We start from the raw sequence: 17,210 nt of genomic DNA on the forward strand, positions 1-17,210 counted from the left end.
CAATATGTTTATTCACATTAAAAAGAATACTTGAAAAATAATTTGTAAAAATCTCTCACAAAGATCTTCTAAAAAAATTTAATGCACAATCAAATTTAATCATGAACAAAATAAGGGTACCTCAAATTTTGTTGAACTTTGAACCACTTACCGATTTCAAACCGCACTTTTTTTTAAAAAAAAAAAGAATAGTAGAAAACTTAGAATAATCATAGTTTACGATTTACAAAAAATTCTATTTATAGATAACAAAGGGTAGTATGAACACATGATTATTATGTCTCATTCGAAAAGTCACAAACTCTTAGAAAAGTAACGACTCATTGAAAACGTCACGACTCATTAAAAATGTCACGACTAATTGAAAAAGTCACAACTCCTTCAAAAAGTCACTACTCATTGAGAAAGTCACTAGCCTCTGAAAAAGATACAACCGTTCATTATGAAAAAATGCCTACTTTAATATAATATTAATAATAATAAATAAATAAATATAAATATAAAATATAAAAGTATATTGAAATGATGATTTAGTTAGACATGTTATATTAATTTAACATTCAAATTAGAAAGTTTATGCTTTAAGATAGTATAAATAAACAAAAGTCAACAAGGTTGTCATGCTAATAACACAAAAATAATAAGACCACACCATTGACAAAGGAGGTTTGCCTATTTATCTATCAAAGCATGCAAGCATGAGTGCAACACTTTCAGACTCGGAGTGTTAATACAAAATATTGGATAAGGTGAATTATAAGTCATCAAGTATCATAAGTTACTGAATGACATAAATTTGTAGATTTATTTTCATGTCTTGTTTTAAAATGATATTTCGTTGTATGACATAATTTGTGGATTGAGTCTAATATGACGAACACTCATGGTGATGAATCATGCTGAAACATTAGAAACATGTGCCTAAATTTAACCAATTACAGAAATGTTTAAATGTGAAATTATGTAACTAGAGCCGTCAAAATGGACTTAGCCTATGGGGCTAGCCCAACCCTACCTGTTATTGGGATAAAGTTGTGGTGAGACTTTTCAAATCAACTTATAAACTTGATCCATATAAGTCCTTAGCCCTTGAGGCTTGATTGGTCCAGACCGCAGTAGCTCATGAACTAGAACTATTTATTTAAGGGTAATTTACGATAATCTCACTAGTATATGATTTAATTACTTAAATGGTGTATTTTGGATTTTGAAATGTTCATATGCATGTATTTCAGAATACATGGAGTTAAAATAAAGTGAATTTGTTTTAGATACACTCTATCTATGCGGATTCACATGTGTTTAGGATACTTTGACAAATCTCGAATCGCTCGCCTCCCTCCCATCTTGTTCTTTATTCTCATATCTCACTCGCATATCTAAATTGCATCACACTAGTATTTTTGCTAGTGTTATTGAAATAACACTATTATTTGTCATATTTAATTTGAAAATCTTTTCATTTTTCTTTATAATTATAAAATTTTAAATTTGAAAAACAGAAGAAGAGATGGCCTGTTTGAACCCTCAACTCTGACCATTTTCAGGCTCGTTGAAATGAAAGACCGACCCGCTCTAGCCATCAAATTCCTTGGCCTGCAAAGCTTCGTGTGCAAGTAAAGATATCAATATATGCATTAAGCTGAAGTTGATGTACCTCTTCTTAATTTCAGTGACTCGTAAGGTTGGCCTTGCAATAACAAATGATTGATACTGTACCTGTTACGCTACGTTTGTGTCACTGTTGTACAAGTGTTCGGTCAAGTCTCGTAAACCATTAGAAAGGAGATGAAAACGGCGTTATATATGAAAAAAGTGAGGAAGTTTTGAGCTTTTGCGCTTTCGTCTAGAATGGAACTCATAGATTCTGGAGAAAACTGTCTGATTCATTAGCGTTATTAGAGGATGTTGGCAGGCTTCTTGTTAGGTTAGGGACTAATAATTTAGGAATTTTTGGAATAATGGGTTCAGAGGGAGGAGGACGACCGGAGAATGTGCAACAGAGTTCGCGGTTCGTTGCGACATGGATTGTTGGAGGAGCGGTGTTAGGGTTATCTGTGCTTGGGTTGAGACTTGTTTTGCCGAAGAAGAAGAAGAGACCTATAAGGGTGTATATGGATGGTTGTTTTGATATGATGCATTATGGTCATTGTAATGCTCTTCGACAAGCTAGGGCTCTTGGTGACCAATTGGTTGTTGGAGTTGTAAGCGATGCGGAAATTATAGCGAATAAAGGCCCTCCTGTCACTCCTCTTCATGAGAGGTTTTTTGCGCTCTCTTTGTTCTGACATTTCCGATTTGTACTTTTTTTAAAAAAATCAAATCGGTTTGGCTTTGTATCCACTTGAAAGATCTAATCTTTATGTGAAACTCAGTAGTGTGCTTTAGTTTTGTTGCTTCGGTTAAGTGTTACTCTCTGTTTTATCTTGTTTGATGGATTTGTTCTAGTAGGGGAGGAATATTTCTTCCAAAACCTTGCATATACTTTTCCTGGGAAATTTCTCTGTATCTGCTCACTGTATAGACACTGTCCTACAGTTGGGAACTGGCGAAGATTGTTCTTTTTTTGGTTACAGAAACAAGGGTCTATAGAGTGTAATTTGGGCGAGGATGGTTATTTTGGGGTTATTGAAAGAAGGTTTTATGGAGTATTTAATTACATAAAGAGGAAACCTCAGATCAGGGTGAAGTTTGGCTTGTAACTTATCACGATTTGATTATCATGGCTAGGCTTTGGTTAAGAGAACGGAATTCCTCGGCTCAGAACACCACCATTTCCACCCGAACTTTCCTAATCAACTGATGGCTTCATTCCATCGTTTTGCTTGTTGTCTGATACCATTGCCCTTGAAAGAATCAACGGAATTTAGCAAATAAAATCATGGCAACTACCATTAGAGCTCTTTTGCTGTACTTGACTGTGATGATTATTATTGTTTTGTCTGTTGCTTGGGATATATTTCCGATCAAAAGAATTGACTCAGTATCTTGCTTGTTGATTTGTCCTAGGATGATTATGGTTGGTGCTGTGAAGTGGGTGGATGAAGTCATCTCCGATGCCCCCTATGCCATTACTGAAGAATTTATGAGGAAACTATTTGATGAGTATAACATAGACTATATTATTCATGGGGATGACCCTTGTCTTCTTCCTGATGGAACTGATGCTTATGCCCTTGCTAAGAAGGTTGGTCGCTATAAGCAGATCAAGCGCACAGAAGGAGTTTCAAGCACTGATATTGTTGGTATGTATTATTCTCTTGATTCTTTGGCAATGTAAACCTCCTGTTTCAAAACGAAGTTGGGCATTGGTATGTGTTGGAATGGGTAGTTCTTTCTTTTCTTGGAGCTGCTGGCCAGCATCTTATCAGTGCCTTGCCTTGCTATTTAGTGAAGATGTTTTGGCATTTGTTAATATTTAAAAGCTAAAATTTTCAATAATTAAATTGCTAGAGCTTATAGGTGCTAATATTGTTTGTGTAAATAGTATTTGTTTTATAAATTTGCCATGTAGGTCGAATGCTTCTTTGTGTGAGAGAGAGGACCACTGTTGACTCCCCCAGTCATGCCTCCTTGCAGAGACAATTTAGCCATGGTCACAGCCAAAAATCTGACGACGGTGGTGCTGGGAGCGATACACGCGTATCTCATTTTCTTCCTACGTCTCGTAGAATTGTACAATTTTCAAATTCGAAGGTCAGCCTCTTTCATATAATCTTACACTGTGGTAAATTCATTCCTCACAAAGCATGAAGCTAAACTTTTAAGGTTTTCTTGTTGCCTGATAAATTCGTCATAAAGTGATTGTTTCATTAGTGTGTCACCTCTTTTGAGTTTCCTTACAAAAAAGAAAAGAAAAGACAAGGAGTTTTGAGTTAATAACTATTTAGGAAAAGCAGGAGATCCTCAGATTCTGAACTCTAAACTGGCCCAAAATTTTGAACTCATCTTGCCTCGTGGTGATTTGGGACAGGGAGCAGATCACTAGAAAATTAAGCAGTGAGAGAATAATCATATTTTCTGATTTCTTATGTTAAATTTCTAAAAGACGTGCAAAACTGGGGGGCTTTGAAGTATTTTACATGTGGCTGCTGAATAGGTTAAGGGAAGAAAAACAGAAGGGAGAATTCATGGGGTTCTGACGTGATAAGCATCTGAGAGCAGTAAAACTTAGGGTTTTCGTGCACCCCCCCCCCCCCCCCCCCAAAAAAAAAAAAAGGAAGAAAAAGAATCAAGAAAACTGGATAATAAAGTTGGAATTGATCTCTGGGAAATCAGGGTTCAATTTTTCCAGAGATATAGGATCCTTGCGAGGAGACTGAATCACTAGTTGATGTCATAAGATTCTCATGAAGCAGTAGCATAAGCTTGGTTGGGTTTTTGATAGTCCCTTTGCTGTTATGGTGCAACTTTAATATTCGTTACCAGGTTCAGAAAAAACCTCCTCAGAGACAAAAAAGGAATGGAAGGTGACTGGATAATAAAGTTGGAATTGATCTCTGGGAAATCAGGGTTCAATTTTTCCAGAGATATAGGATCCTTGCGAGGAGACTGAATCACTAGTTGATGTCATAAGATTCTCATGAAGCAGTAGCATAAGCTTGGTTGGGTTTTTGATAGTCCCTTTGCTGTTATGGTGCAACTTTAATATTCGTTACCAGGTTCAGAAAAAACCTCCTCAGAGACGAAAAAGGAATGGAAGGTGATCTCTTTACATCTGTCTAGATATTGGTAGTGGGAGAAACTTAAGTGTAGTTCTCAGAGAATGAAAATCCGTATAGTAGGTACCTAACACCGAAAGAAAAACACTAGATAAAAAAACAGTAAATAATTAAGTTAAAGATATACTGATTCATTGAGTTTAAATACGGGATGCTAAGCTTCAAATATCGTGGATTTTTTTCTTTTGATTTGTTATATGTAGTTTTTATATGAAAACTATCAAATGGGAAATGATGGCAATCTGTTTAAACCGAAATGTGGTAACATTACAAGTTCTGTAATGTGCTAAGTAAATCAACGGCAGCATCAGTATCATTTACATTTACAGCAGGAGATGTTGCACCAAAACCTAAGCAGAAAAAGAAAGAAGCACCTGTTCTTAAGATTGATTACTTTGTCATTCTTGCTCTCAAAATTCCTAGTTTTTTCTATCTCAAAAAAAAGTCCTAGTTTTTTTTCATTCCAACTAACCACATACTGCAGAAGGAAGAGTAAACCCGAGGTCAGAAGTCCACTAATCAAGCCCCTACTGCCTAGATGCATATATTTGCACATTTCAATTATAAGTAACTCCATCTCTCTTTCAAGTTCATTTAGGATCGGTAAGTAGAGTTCAATTGGTGATCATTCAATCAAACAATTAAGCACAAGATTGAATAAATAATCCATGAAGCAAAAGCAGTTCATTGAAATAAATAAGATTCAAACCACTATATTCATGTCAATTTCCCCGTGACCTAGAACAAGGACTTGAATGACTCATAGCATAAAAACGACACAAGTTTATCAAAAGAAAAGTTGCAAAATCAAGAAAAAAGGAAAAGGAGAAAACCCCTGAAAACCTCTAGCTGTCCATTGAATATCCTCCAAAATTCTTGAACGTTTGATATAAACCTACCAATGAGCCCACTGTTTATAATTTTGCATCAAAAGAAAAATAAATTACTGAATTACCCTAAAAAAGAAATCTTGCAGACAGCCCAGGGTGTTTCACTCCCCATCCAGTGTGCTGCACTGTAGTATTAGTTTTGCGTGTTTGTTTATCTTGCTTCATTTAGGCATCTAAGCTTATTTCTTTGCTCCTTTTCCATTTCTAACTTTATCTTTAGGCTTCATTTTGCACAATTTGCTGTCGGAGCTTGCATATTCATCACACTCTACAAATATTAGCTTCCAACACCAGAGATTCTCAAAATCAAGCCTTTAAATATTACAATCGACACATAATTAAGTCGAATGTGAGCAAATGATAACTTTTTTTGTTTACCAATTCTCAAAAAAAAAAATATGATGACTTTTTTGAATATATTCAAATTATCATTTAAGCATCAATGCCTGATCTGTCTTACATTAAGCTTATGCTCTTTTTAGGGAAATCAGTTGATATTTTAAAACATCGCCTCGGTTGTTTCTTCTTTTATTTCCATGTTGCTGCTAGGAGGTACATTTGTTGCTTATGAGCTATAATGTTTCGAGCGTGTTTGTGTAGGGAGCTGGACCTGATGCTCGCATAGTCTATATTGATGGCGCCTTTGATCTTTTCCATGCTGGACATGTAGAGGTAAGCAATCTAGCTTTAGGACCTACAAAGATAATAATGCTTGTATATCAAAGAATCATATAAAAAGGTAAACAAGCATAGTCTCCTTTAGTAACTTTAGTTTATGGCTGAAGTGATCCACAACATTCAACATGGTACCATTGTTAATAGTCGTTTGTTAATGTTTTTAGCGAAAAATGAAAGTGGGTGGGTGAGAAGAAATTCTCTTGAAGACCCAATCAAAGGAATGAATGTGCTCTTACATAATAGCTTTATCTTTTAGATATCCATTTTGAGTCATCTAATATGTACAAGACTATTGCTACAATAACATGTGGGAAATTCCAACCTTTTGCCTATTATTTTAAACTCACTTTCTTCGAGCTGTTTGAACAACTTTTGGAACTTTTTTTGAAACAACTTTTGGGGGGAAAAAGTTATGCAAAAGAAATGTGCTTGGATAGTTTATGCAAAAAAAAATGTGTTTGAACTATTGTAGTTTTTTTGAAGATTCACAAGTGTTTTGTGGGTAAAAGTGGAATAATTTTTCTTCGACAAATTGCTGATTACCCATTCTTTGGACCGTCTCTTTGGAGAAGTCTTAGGAGATTTTTGCAAAACTTCAACATCTTTGAATAGGTTTTTTTGTGATCCCCAAAAGACTTTCTACAGAAAAATGTTATCTCTTTTCCCTGCTGTATTTCTTCTCAATGCTTATTAGTTTCTTTTTCTGTTATATCTAATGCATGCTCAGAGTGCAGCTTCATTTTCTCACGTCTCTGTTAATATTTAGATATTAAGGCTTGCTCGAGGACTTGGAGACTTTCTACTAGTAGGCATTCATACTGATCAAACTGTAAGGTAATATGGTGTGCTTCTGCGCTCTCATCTGCTTATCCACAACCCTCACGTACTGAAATATATTGTATTTGGAGGTTCCGTTGTCCTGATAAAACCCTAACGTAATAGTTTTAAAAATTTATCCTTTGTCTGAAATTAACATACTAATTTATTAACGTGTGATTTTTTTAAAGATTCTAGTATATGCCTAATAATTTTCTCTAACATGATAAACAGATACCGTAGCAATCTTGTTGGGAACTAAGAATGTCAAGTAGAGTATTAATATGATAATTGTTTATCATGTTAGAGAAAATTATGGATGACGATGAGACTTAAACAGCCTGCTATGATACATTGTCCAATTGTCACACATGTTCCTTGAGAAGTGTTAGTAGGTAGAAAAGGAACACTTCACGTTCTCTTTTTGACAACTTAATAATTTTATGAAAAAATATTTTGGCACAAAATCACCAGTACTGAAGTACTCCAAAAACTAGAAAACTTCATGAGTGCACCTAAAAGAAATAAGGGGGGAAAAAGGTCTGAAAAATATCCTAACTTTGACCAAAATTGTTGTTACGATACCGAACTTTGGAAAGGACCTTTTACCCCTCTGCACTATAAAGGTATATATGTTTCCACGTGGACATCATAAATATTGAATCATTATAAATAGTCCACGTGGACACATATATATCTTTAAAATATACTGTTAAATAGTTCAGGGGTCAAAGGTTCTCATAAAGTTTGATATCGTAACAACAATTTCGGCCATTGTTAGAGTAGTTTTGAGACCCTTTTCCCAAATAATAGATAAGAGGTTATTCTTCAATTCTGCGAACTTATCTCTACATTTTCAAAAGCTCTCCAATCTTTGTCTCGTCAAATGACTCACATAAGGGCTAGTTGAGCTACACTCCATGCTCTGCATCTTCCCCTCCACCTACCACAATTCCAGCTGAACAATTAGCTCTTTCACTGTGCTTGGCATCACTCGAGTTACTCCAAAATAAGACATAATTTTGAGGCTACTCGGCAACAAAGAGGAGATGGTGAATGTCTTCACCCGAACATTTACACCTGAACCACCAACTAATGTATGTAACCTTCTCTTCCTAGGTTTTTCGGCCGTCATATCACCTCTCTTGTTGCTAGCCAGAAGCACTCTTTTCTTGGTACCTTAGGGTGCTGAATCGTTTTATGTGGAAATGCAACCTTCTCCATAGTCAGGAGCTTCTCGTAATATGACTTGACTGAAAAAACTCCATTGTTCCCTGCCCCCCACCTCGTACATCATGGTTGTCCTGTGATGTTACTTGTTTGTGAAGCAAATCGATTAACTGGCGTGGGTTAGTTGCATGTCGACTGTTGAGTTAAAAAAAGAGTTCTTTGGAAATATGCTACAGTGCCATATTAGTTATATGGGATTGGAGGAATATAACTGCATATAGCTAATAGAAGAGGAAAGAAGACAAAAGTTTGGGGATGTGGGGGATGGGTGTGGTGGAGAGAGAGACCCAACAGTAAAGCTTAGTTGATTTTAATTTTTTTTTTGTAATAGGCAACTGTGTATTATATCACAAAACAGTACAACCCTTGTACTGAAACCATACATACAGATGTCTCCTTTTTCACTTTTTCAGTCTATATTGAGTCTAAAGCATCAATTACTGATACAGTGTCATTGGTGTATAATTGATTTTATTTTTTTATTTTTTTATTTTTATGAAAACTCCTAAGATTGTGCTTTCAAATAGGGACTCTGGATACTTTGATAGATAAAAAATGCTCAACTAATTGGGCTTATCTACAGTCGGTAGTTGAGGTTTTTGTGGAGAAAATAACTTGTTACCTGTCTGTTTCTTCTCCTCTTAGCATGTTTACTGTCTGGGAGCTCAATTTATCTTTGTCACAACGAAGTATGGTTAGTTAGTTGCAAATTTAGTCAAAGATCTCATCTTCCATTCTGTATTGTCTTTTCCAGTGCCAATAGAGGTGGACACCGTCCCATTATGAATCTTCATGAAAGGAGCCTAAGTGTTTTGGCTTGTCGCTATGCTGATGAAGTGATTATTGGTGCTCCAGGGGAGGTGTCAAAAGATATGGTAATCTCTACTCATATGAACACTGTTTTTAAAATCATTTGTGACATTCTTATTGCTATTATTACTCATCCACTCCAATGATTTCCTACGATCTCTTTATTGACGGTGGTCCATGCTCAAGGATGCTAAAAGCAGAGAGAAAAGTTCACAACGTTTTTATATATACGTCTCTAATCTTTGGAGTTAAACATTAATGACATTAATGAAATTATCATTAACACTTGCATGAACCTTCTGCATGTTATGTATGAATCCAAGATCACTTATGACTTCTTTTCGTTTTCATGGATATCAGATTGATGATATCTGCTACATTAGTTATTCTTTTCCAGATTATGGCTTAATGACTGATGGTGATATGACATGTTCTCTACAACTCTACGTAGTGGCAGTGTTTCTCTTGTAGTGTCTTACTGAGTGTTTCTTGACAGATATCAGATTAAACTCAGGTCGTTTCTTTATTTCTGCATATAACAGCACCATGAACCCAAAATCTCGGCCTTAAATATCCTCACATGGACTGAATCAGGCCCACACTCAAGCACACGCGTGTTGAAGACATGATTGAATTTCAAAAAACGTGTCCTTTCTAACAACTTAAGATTTTAAATTATATGGTCTCACAATTGAATGTTGGCATTAGAGATGGAACCTATCCTTGTTGTGTTTCCTAATGTTGGGACCCTATGTTATTATCCACTCTCTAAATGTCTAGTCCTGAGCGTGAGGTGGAGAGTGTTATGAGCAGTGGCGGACCCAGAAATTTTACCAAGTGGGTTCAAAGTATTAAAAAAAATAAAATAGTATTAAATGTTGCGGTTGGGAATTGAACCCGCAATGCATCAGTCAAATTGTACCCACTTTGCCATCGGACTACACGTTAATATTGGTTTAAGTGGGGTCAAATTAGTTATATACAATGTTTTGTTTCAAAAAAACAGGTTGAATATGGTCCGCCCCTGGTTATGAGTGTCCCACATTTGTTGAGAAAATGAGTTGTTGTCACCTTGATAGACTTTGGCATAAATATGAAGTAAAAAAAAAACTAATGATATCCAAAAAGGAAAAGCTCCCAGGCACGATTCCCAAGTAAAATGACCTAGACCCATCCTAATCTCTCCCTTGTGGTGGTCCTTCGGATCACTGGGAATCACCATCCTCACCCCTTTCCTTCTCTTAAACCTTTCTCCATGCCAATGGAGGACTGTATTTACTTTGCGATAGGAGTAAATCTTTCGATCTCGAGAAAATCAAAGGAGCGGCTGCTGAATGGTATGGATGGACTGACAGAAGCAAAAACACCATCACAAGAACTTCTTTCAACAAGAAATCTATGATCTGGATCACTCAGGTCATGCGAGAAGCTTCAAAGATGAAAGGAAATGTGCTTAAAGGTGGAAGAAAAGAGAGCCTCTCTCAGAAATCTACTGTGCAAGAAACTTCAACAAATACAATAGATACATTAGTTTGACAAACATAAGGGGTAGGAGAGGCCCGTTATCATCATTTCGGAGATGACTTTTAACTCAGATGGGACAATATAGCGGACGAAATGGGGAGATTCTTTTCTAGTCATAGAATGGAGGAAAACAGAATAAAGCAGAGGCTAGTGGATAGTAATAACCCTTTTGTAGAGGCTGTGAGGAGCTTTAAATAGTCAAACAGGAAATTGGTTGGAGATAATGATCAACATTAATGAAGGAGGAGGAAATCATTAGCATTAATGATACTTTGACGTCCAAAATGGAGTCCTACGAAGAAGCTTAGTCGGAAATTTCGAAGAAATGAATATGTTGACGCCAACCCCGTCAGAGGAGAGGAGATGGGCAAGTAAGATTTGGAGGCAAAATCATAGTCCGAATATTTATGAGATGGGGTCTGGAAAGTTCTTGTTCAAGTTTGCGATAAGAATCACAGCGGAACAGGTGATTGTAGGCAAATGGGTCTGGAACAACTCAAAAATCTGGCTGCATTGGTGGACTCCCACGATAGTGGCCACAAATTGGAAGACTAGACGAGCTCGACCTGGACTTGGGCCGTTGGTCTTCCACTGCATCTCTGGTCGCAAACGACTTTCAAAGACATCGGAAACTTCTGTGGTAGTTGGATCATAACAGAGGAAGAGACAACTAAGAAACCACCTTAAATGGGCGAGAAGCAGAGTTGAAGGAGGCAGGTTTTCCCTCTTATTTGCCACGTTAACCTATGGAAAATAATTTTTTGTTAGTATTTTCCTCCAATCAGAGAGCCCTCGATTTTTGTCTCACATTATTTCCTGGCTAATGTCATCATTGTTATTCCCCTTTTCCCTCCTTTTTCATTTTTACCTGTTTCAACTCCTTCTCCCATCTACACCTTTTAAGGCCCTTATTTTTTTTTATTTTTTTTTGAAACGGGTAAGGTTGTATTCTTCAGCATTAAGGGCATGCTGGCCACCACTAAAAAGTGTCAATTACAAACTTCCTATCAAATCTACAATCTGATCTGTATCTACTATGCACAACTGTTTACACCAAAAAAGTAGATATACTATACAATTCCAGTAGTAGAATTAGTTTTGTCCTTGATAGAGACTGGTCCTCTGTAGCAAAAAGTCGAGACTCTTAATATTCTTTGCCTATTTGGCTGGCTAAAATGGTATGGGAGGCCCTCAGATCCCTCAGTTTTCAGTTCTCCCTTGGTTGGGTAATTTAGTATTTTGTCTTTCTCCTCTTATAAGTAACTTCATTCGTTATTTGCTTTGCTCAAAAGAGTTCAGATTCTAGTTGTTGTAAGTATCCTAATAATGGGCTAACTTGTTCTACCTTGTTGGAACACATATGTAAAAGTTAGGTTCATCTTACTTCATCTCTTCTCCCAAAGGGAAAATTATTACATTGTTGTCTGTTGACTGTCATACATATTTTTTTTCTTCCATAATTCATATTTGATAAGAGGAAATTTCACTACTTAGTGGTTTTGACTGGAAATCTTCATTTTCCATTGTTTCCGTAGGATCTCTGTTGATCAGAAAATTTCCTTTTGGAGATTAAGAAATTTAATGTTTTTACTTTTTGCCTAAACTGTAATTTCAAAGCAAATGATTTCCTCTCATTCTTGAGTTGATCTCATAGAGTATATCATGTTACTCCTCATTATCGTGTACTGACTTTTTCTACAATTGGACATTGATGCAGATAACAACATTTAATATCTCTTTAGTTGTTCATGGAACAGTAGCTGAGGACAATGATTTTCAGAAGGTATTCTATGGTTACATGTGGTCTTTTACGAGAATATTAGGCTACAAGGTCCTTTTTTTCTTTGTTGACCATGATACTTTATATTGCAGGAGACGGGTAACCCCTATGCTGTACCGATTAGCATGGGCATTTTTCAAGTATTGGATAGTCCTTTAGATATTACAACAAGCACAATAATAAGGAGAATTGTGTCAAATCATGAGGCTTACCAGGTTACTTCACCTCCACTATGTACTTGTTTAGTTTCTTTTATATTCATTTGAACAAGGATTTCTGAACATCATCTTTGGAAATTTTTGTAACAAGTACCAAATAGTGACACAAAGCAAAGGTGCAGCCTATGTGAAAAAGCTGATAATGTAGAGCTAGACTGTAAGTTAACTGCAAAATAATAAAAATCACTCAGAATCCAATACAAGTATAATATTAAGCAAATCTTCAATTCTAGATTAAAATTACAGCACCAGAACAACAATGAAGCTTAAGAACAGAGAAAAAGTTGCAGCAGCAGAATGGGGAAAAAGACATAGCAGAACATACGAAATAATTGCAGTGCATCTAAGAACCGAAGAAAATAGAGAAGTAGAAGAGAAAAAAGAGTAACCCAGCCCCGGTAGTACAATAGAGTACGTAGCAGTAAGGTAAAAGAGAAGAAGAAGCAAAGAACTTACCTTCAAGAGTTGAAGCATATGAAGAAGTCACAAGAACAACAATGAAATCATAATTCACGGTCACATATTTTTACAATATTTTTAATAAATCCTAATATGGCTTAAGTGCACGTGTCTCACTTTTATTGCTCAAGTCGCTTCTTGCTTTTCAACTGAAAGTGTGCGTCTTTCTCCATGATCAGATGAAAAGCAAAAAGCCTGTGTTGTGTCTCGCTTCTAGTTGAAAAGAGATGAAGTGCACACCTTTGACTCAGCCCCCATACAATATAGCTTGTCTAACAACCTATGTTGCTCAAACTTGGGTGCATGTGTCTGATATGGGTGTGGATCTAGAGGCCGATCCTTCATGATTTAAATTGTAACATTTCGGGGGTATGAATCTAGATACGGGTGCGGGGATTGACTAAAAATTAATTTAAATATCTAAAATAGAGTTATTATGTCTAAATTAGGAGACATTATACAAGGTATTTCAAGGAGAAAATACCGATCAAGAAGGAAACCCTAGAAGAAAAAAGGAGAAGGACTAATAGAGAAATTTCTACACACAAGCTATTCCATTTTCTTCCATTTTACCTTAGTTTTTTTTTTTTAATTACAGAAATCATTGTATCTGTCCATCATTTCTGTCGAAGTACCCAAAATCAATTGATCAAATCTGGTACGAATCCCACACCCAGACCCGTGTCACGTCGACATGGGTGCGACACCAAAATGAAGAGTCCGAGCAACTTAGTTGACAATCACTTTATAAAACTTGCCTTTTAAGTCTTGGTGGCACATTCTTATCACACAAGGCAATGGATGCGAGCCTCCATTTCATCAACCCTGCTCCAAGGCGATGAGTAACATCATCGTCAATCTCTCCATGTACTTGGATTATAGACATAAGATTCTTAAAACCCTCTTGGGGATGACTTGTGCATCAATCTTCACCCATCGTAGACCCAAGAAACACCAAAAATATTGTCATTGCTGTCATGAAGCCTTCCAATGTAGGAAAAGATAATCAATAGTTTCATTCTGCGTGCCACAAAGCATCTGATACGTAATTGGTAACCTCTCTTTTGTAGAACATCTCGTGTGAGACAAGCCCTTTAGAGACAATCCAGGTGAAGCGTGCTACCTTGTAGGATGCAAGAGTTTTCCAAATTTGAGTCCGAGGCCATTGAGTAGTCTGGTTTTCATTGCTGAACAGTGCATAGTAGAAGGATCTAACAGAGAGAAGTCCTCTAGTTTGCATTTTCCAATTAAGGCAGTCGTCATCATAGGACTAGCCTTGAAAGGAATCAAGTATCTTGGGGAAATCAACGATTTTTTTCAACTCCCAGTCATTGAAGTTTTCTTAATGTCAAGTTCCCTGTGTTGTTTTATCTGACATCAAATGATGGTGTCATCCTTCTGTAACTAGCTGTTTAGATGCTTGATGAGATTTAAAATCCTGCGAAATTCAAGTTTGGTGCTGAATTGTTGGATCATATCCTCCCTCAGCCATTATGCGATTCTGTCCATTTGTTTGAATGCTTATTGAGGCACGGGTCCTGTTTGCTTGGTTGAATCGAAACATGTATGTGATGGATCTAACTATGTCTTATATCTGCAGAAGCGAAATGAGAAGAAAGCAGCTAGTGAGAAGAGGTACTACGAGGGAAAAAGTTATGTCTCTGGTGATTAGTTGACATTACAGAATCAAGGTAGCAGTCTGTTTATGACATTGTCAATTCTTCTTAACGGCAGAAGATCCTTAGGTTGTGTTTTTGGAGTTGATTTGGAGATAAAATAAAGAATTGATAATATCTGATCTTATTATCTACAATATTTGCATGTCTTTACTCATGTCACTACTGTTTGTTTTGGCATTTTAATGAATTTCATTAAGGGGTTCCCTCCCTCCCCTCTTTTCCATTACTCTTGGCCAAAAACACTATTCTGTTCAATCTTGAAATTACTTAATTCCTCGAATCTTGTGTTTTTCCATCAATACTGTGAAAATGAATTTCATTATGTTGTGTATTTGCAGATGATAAATTGGCGTGGGGCAAGAAGCTGCTTCAGAAGATGCAACTTGTACACCACCCACCCTCTTTATTTTTACTTTTATGCCTTTTGTTCTTCAACCTTTTTAGGAGGCCCCCGCGTCAACTTGCACGTTAGTGCGTATGACGTTCTCTAGTTAAGCAGAAGTAATTCTTTGACCAAAAACACAAGTAGATAGTGAGAAATAATGTATCATCATGACACATTTGAGGCTCCCGTACAGCTAGTGGACTACTTCCTCCAGTATTATTATTGCTAGTAGTACCTTTCTTTCATCGTTTTTGTATGAACCATATGTATGTCATGCTAATGAAATGCGGAATTTGTATTTGTGAAGTTGTATATGCGTTCGTCCACAATACATCTGGTATTTTGGTTGTGCAAAGGGAGGGCCTGGCCCTTCAGGGTTGTACTATGGAAAATTTATGTTATGCCCTTGTATCGATGAAGGCTCGTTATTTTTGTGAAGTTTGTTAGAACTGTTAGCAGATGCCCCTTACCCAGTTTGAAAACTGTGTGATGAAAAACCAACCAAGAGAAGTTGGGTTGGTAGTTTCTTTTACTATTATATTGGCTTCCATGTGAGCAATGAATTCTTTATGATAGTTGAAAGGTAAGTTTAAGAGAGAATTAATATAAATACAGTCCATATACATATATGTATATATATTGGAACCAAGTGGTTTATATATAACTTTGTATAGTTGTAAAAATAATAGGTTAAGATTCAACATCCAACTCCAAATAAGCTCTTCAACTTGGTATTGTGTTTCTTTGTAAAAATAATTCGAGCTTCTAATCTTAATCAGCAGTAATTGTAATTCAAACATTAGTTCAATTAACTAAATATAATTGGATGGTGGAAAATAGATTTTTAAGGCAATCCATCATTGTTGAACAAATTTAAGTAAGTGTGATTAAATTTTAATTATGATTATGTGAGAAATTTGGAGTGAGTGTTATTTAGACTTGTTGGAATAGTACAAGGAGATTGCATACAAAATTTGAAGTTATTTGATGGAGATTTGAATTGGCGCTTTTGATATATTTATTCTCGCTATTCAATTTTTGGGCGCATATTTGTTCATGAATTGTTAAGTACCATGTTTCAACTTTATTATTCCACTTGATATGTTGGGTTAAAAGGGAAGTGAGTTAGGTTTAATGTTAGGTCGAGTTAAATTTTATTGCTATGGGTTAAAATAACGTGGAATAAATTAGATGATGTGGACCATCGAATAGATGACACATCTCTAAACCTGATCTTTAAACATCACCTATTTTGAGCCGTTAATGAAGAGTGACACCAACGGGCACTTTGATTCACAATGATAACCATAAAGGGTTAATTACTTGGGTGAGTCCCTTTTAATTAATAAATACTATTTTTAGATATATTCTTTAAATATTACCATTTATAGCAATATATAACAATATTATGTATACTTATTTTATTAGATTTAACTTCTTTTCTGCGTGGTTTCTTCCTTTCTTTCTATGTCTCGCTTCTTCTTTTCCACCCTGCATCTTCTCTCTCTTTATGTTCTTTTTCTCTTTCTCTTTCTTTTCTCTTTGCATCGTCTCTTTGTATGCTCTTTCTATCTTTTTCTTTTTTCCCTGCAACTCTTTTCTCTATGCTCTTCCTTGATCATTCAATATTATATATATAAAAAACTTTTATCAAAGAAAAGATTTATAAAAAAAGTTAGGGATTCATAAATTGAAGAATTGGGGCTGCTTAGTTTGTAGAAGAAGTTAATTAATTATTTATTTATTGCTTTGGCGTGTCGACAATTTCCACTATAAAGAAGATTATATAAATAATTGCATTCATACTTGATGAGAATTTGTAGATTTGAGTATATATGAAGATATGAAAGTTTAAATAAATGGAGATTTGAAGATATGCTGTCATCTTTATGGTCTATACTTTTTCAAATCTAAAGGTGTATTCATAAGAGACAAGTAATATTTGAAGATACGATTCATCTTTGTAACAAATGAAGATATATAATAAACAACAAAATGAATTAAACTTGAATTAAAAAAT

The 17,210-nt window shown here is 35.7% G+C and overlaps 1 protein-coding gene across 1 annotated transcript; it reads left to right on the forward strand.

The window, feature by feature from the left end:
* The first annotated feature begins 1,205 nt into the window (after positions 1 to 1,205).
* LOC101255745 (ethanolamine-phosphate cytidylyltransferase) lies at positions 1,206 to 15,496 on the forward strand. The gene is made up of 10 exons (XM_004248966.5): positions 1,206 to 2,263; positions 3,010 to 3,245; positions 3,515 to 3,696; positions 6,212 to 6,283; positions 7,056 to 7,123; positions 9,090 to 9,210; positions 12,387 to 12,452; positions 12,542 to 12,664; positions 14,727 to 14,817; positions 15,144 to 15,496. The coding sequence occupies exons 1-9, from the start codon at positions 1,962 to 1,964 to the stop codon at positions 14,796 to 14,798; spliced, it is 1,242 nt and encodes a 413-aa protein (XP_004249014.1). The 5' UTR covers positions 1,206 to 1,961; the 3' UTR covers positions 14,799 to 14,817; positions 15,144 to 15,496.
* Positions 15,497 to 17,210: the final 1,714 nt, after the last annotated feature.

This window comes from Solanum lycopersicum, chromosome 10 (genome assembly GCF_036512215.1).
Source record: "Solanum lycopersicum chromosome 10, SLM_r2.1".
Lineage (NCBI taxonomy): Eukaryota > Viridiplantae > Streptophyta > Magnoliopsida > Solanales > Solanaceae > Solanum > Solanum lycopersicum.

Coding starts and splice junctions, on each gene's coding strand:
- LOC101255745 (XM_004248966.5), top strand. CDS start 1,962: ATGGGTTCAGAGGGAGGAGGACGACCGGAGAATGTGCAACAGAGTTCG. Junction 3,246..3,514: donor TTCAAGCACTGATATTGTTG/GTATGTATTATT, acceptor TTTGCCATGTAG/GTCGAATGCTTCTTTGTGTG. Junction 6,284..7,055: donor TCCATGCTGGACATGTAGAG/GTAAGCAATCTA, acceptor GTTAATATTTAG/ATATTAAGGCTTGCTCGAGG.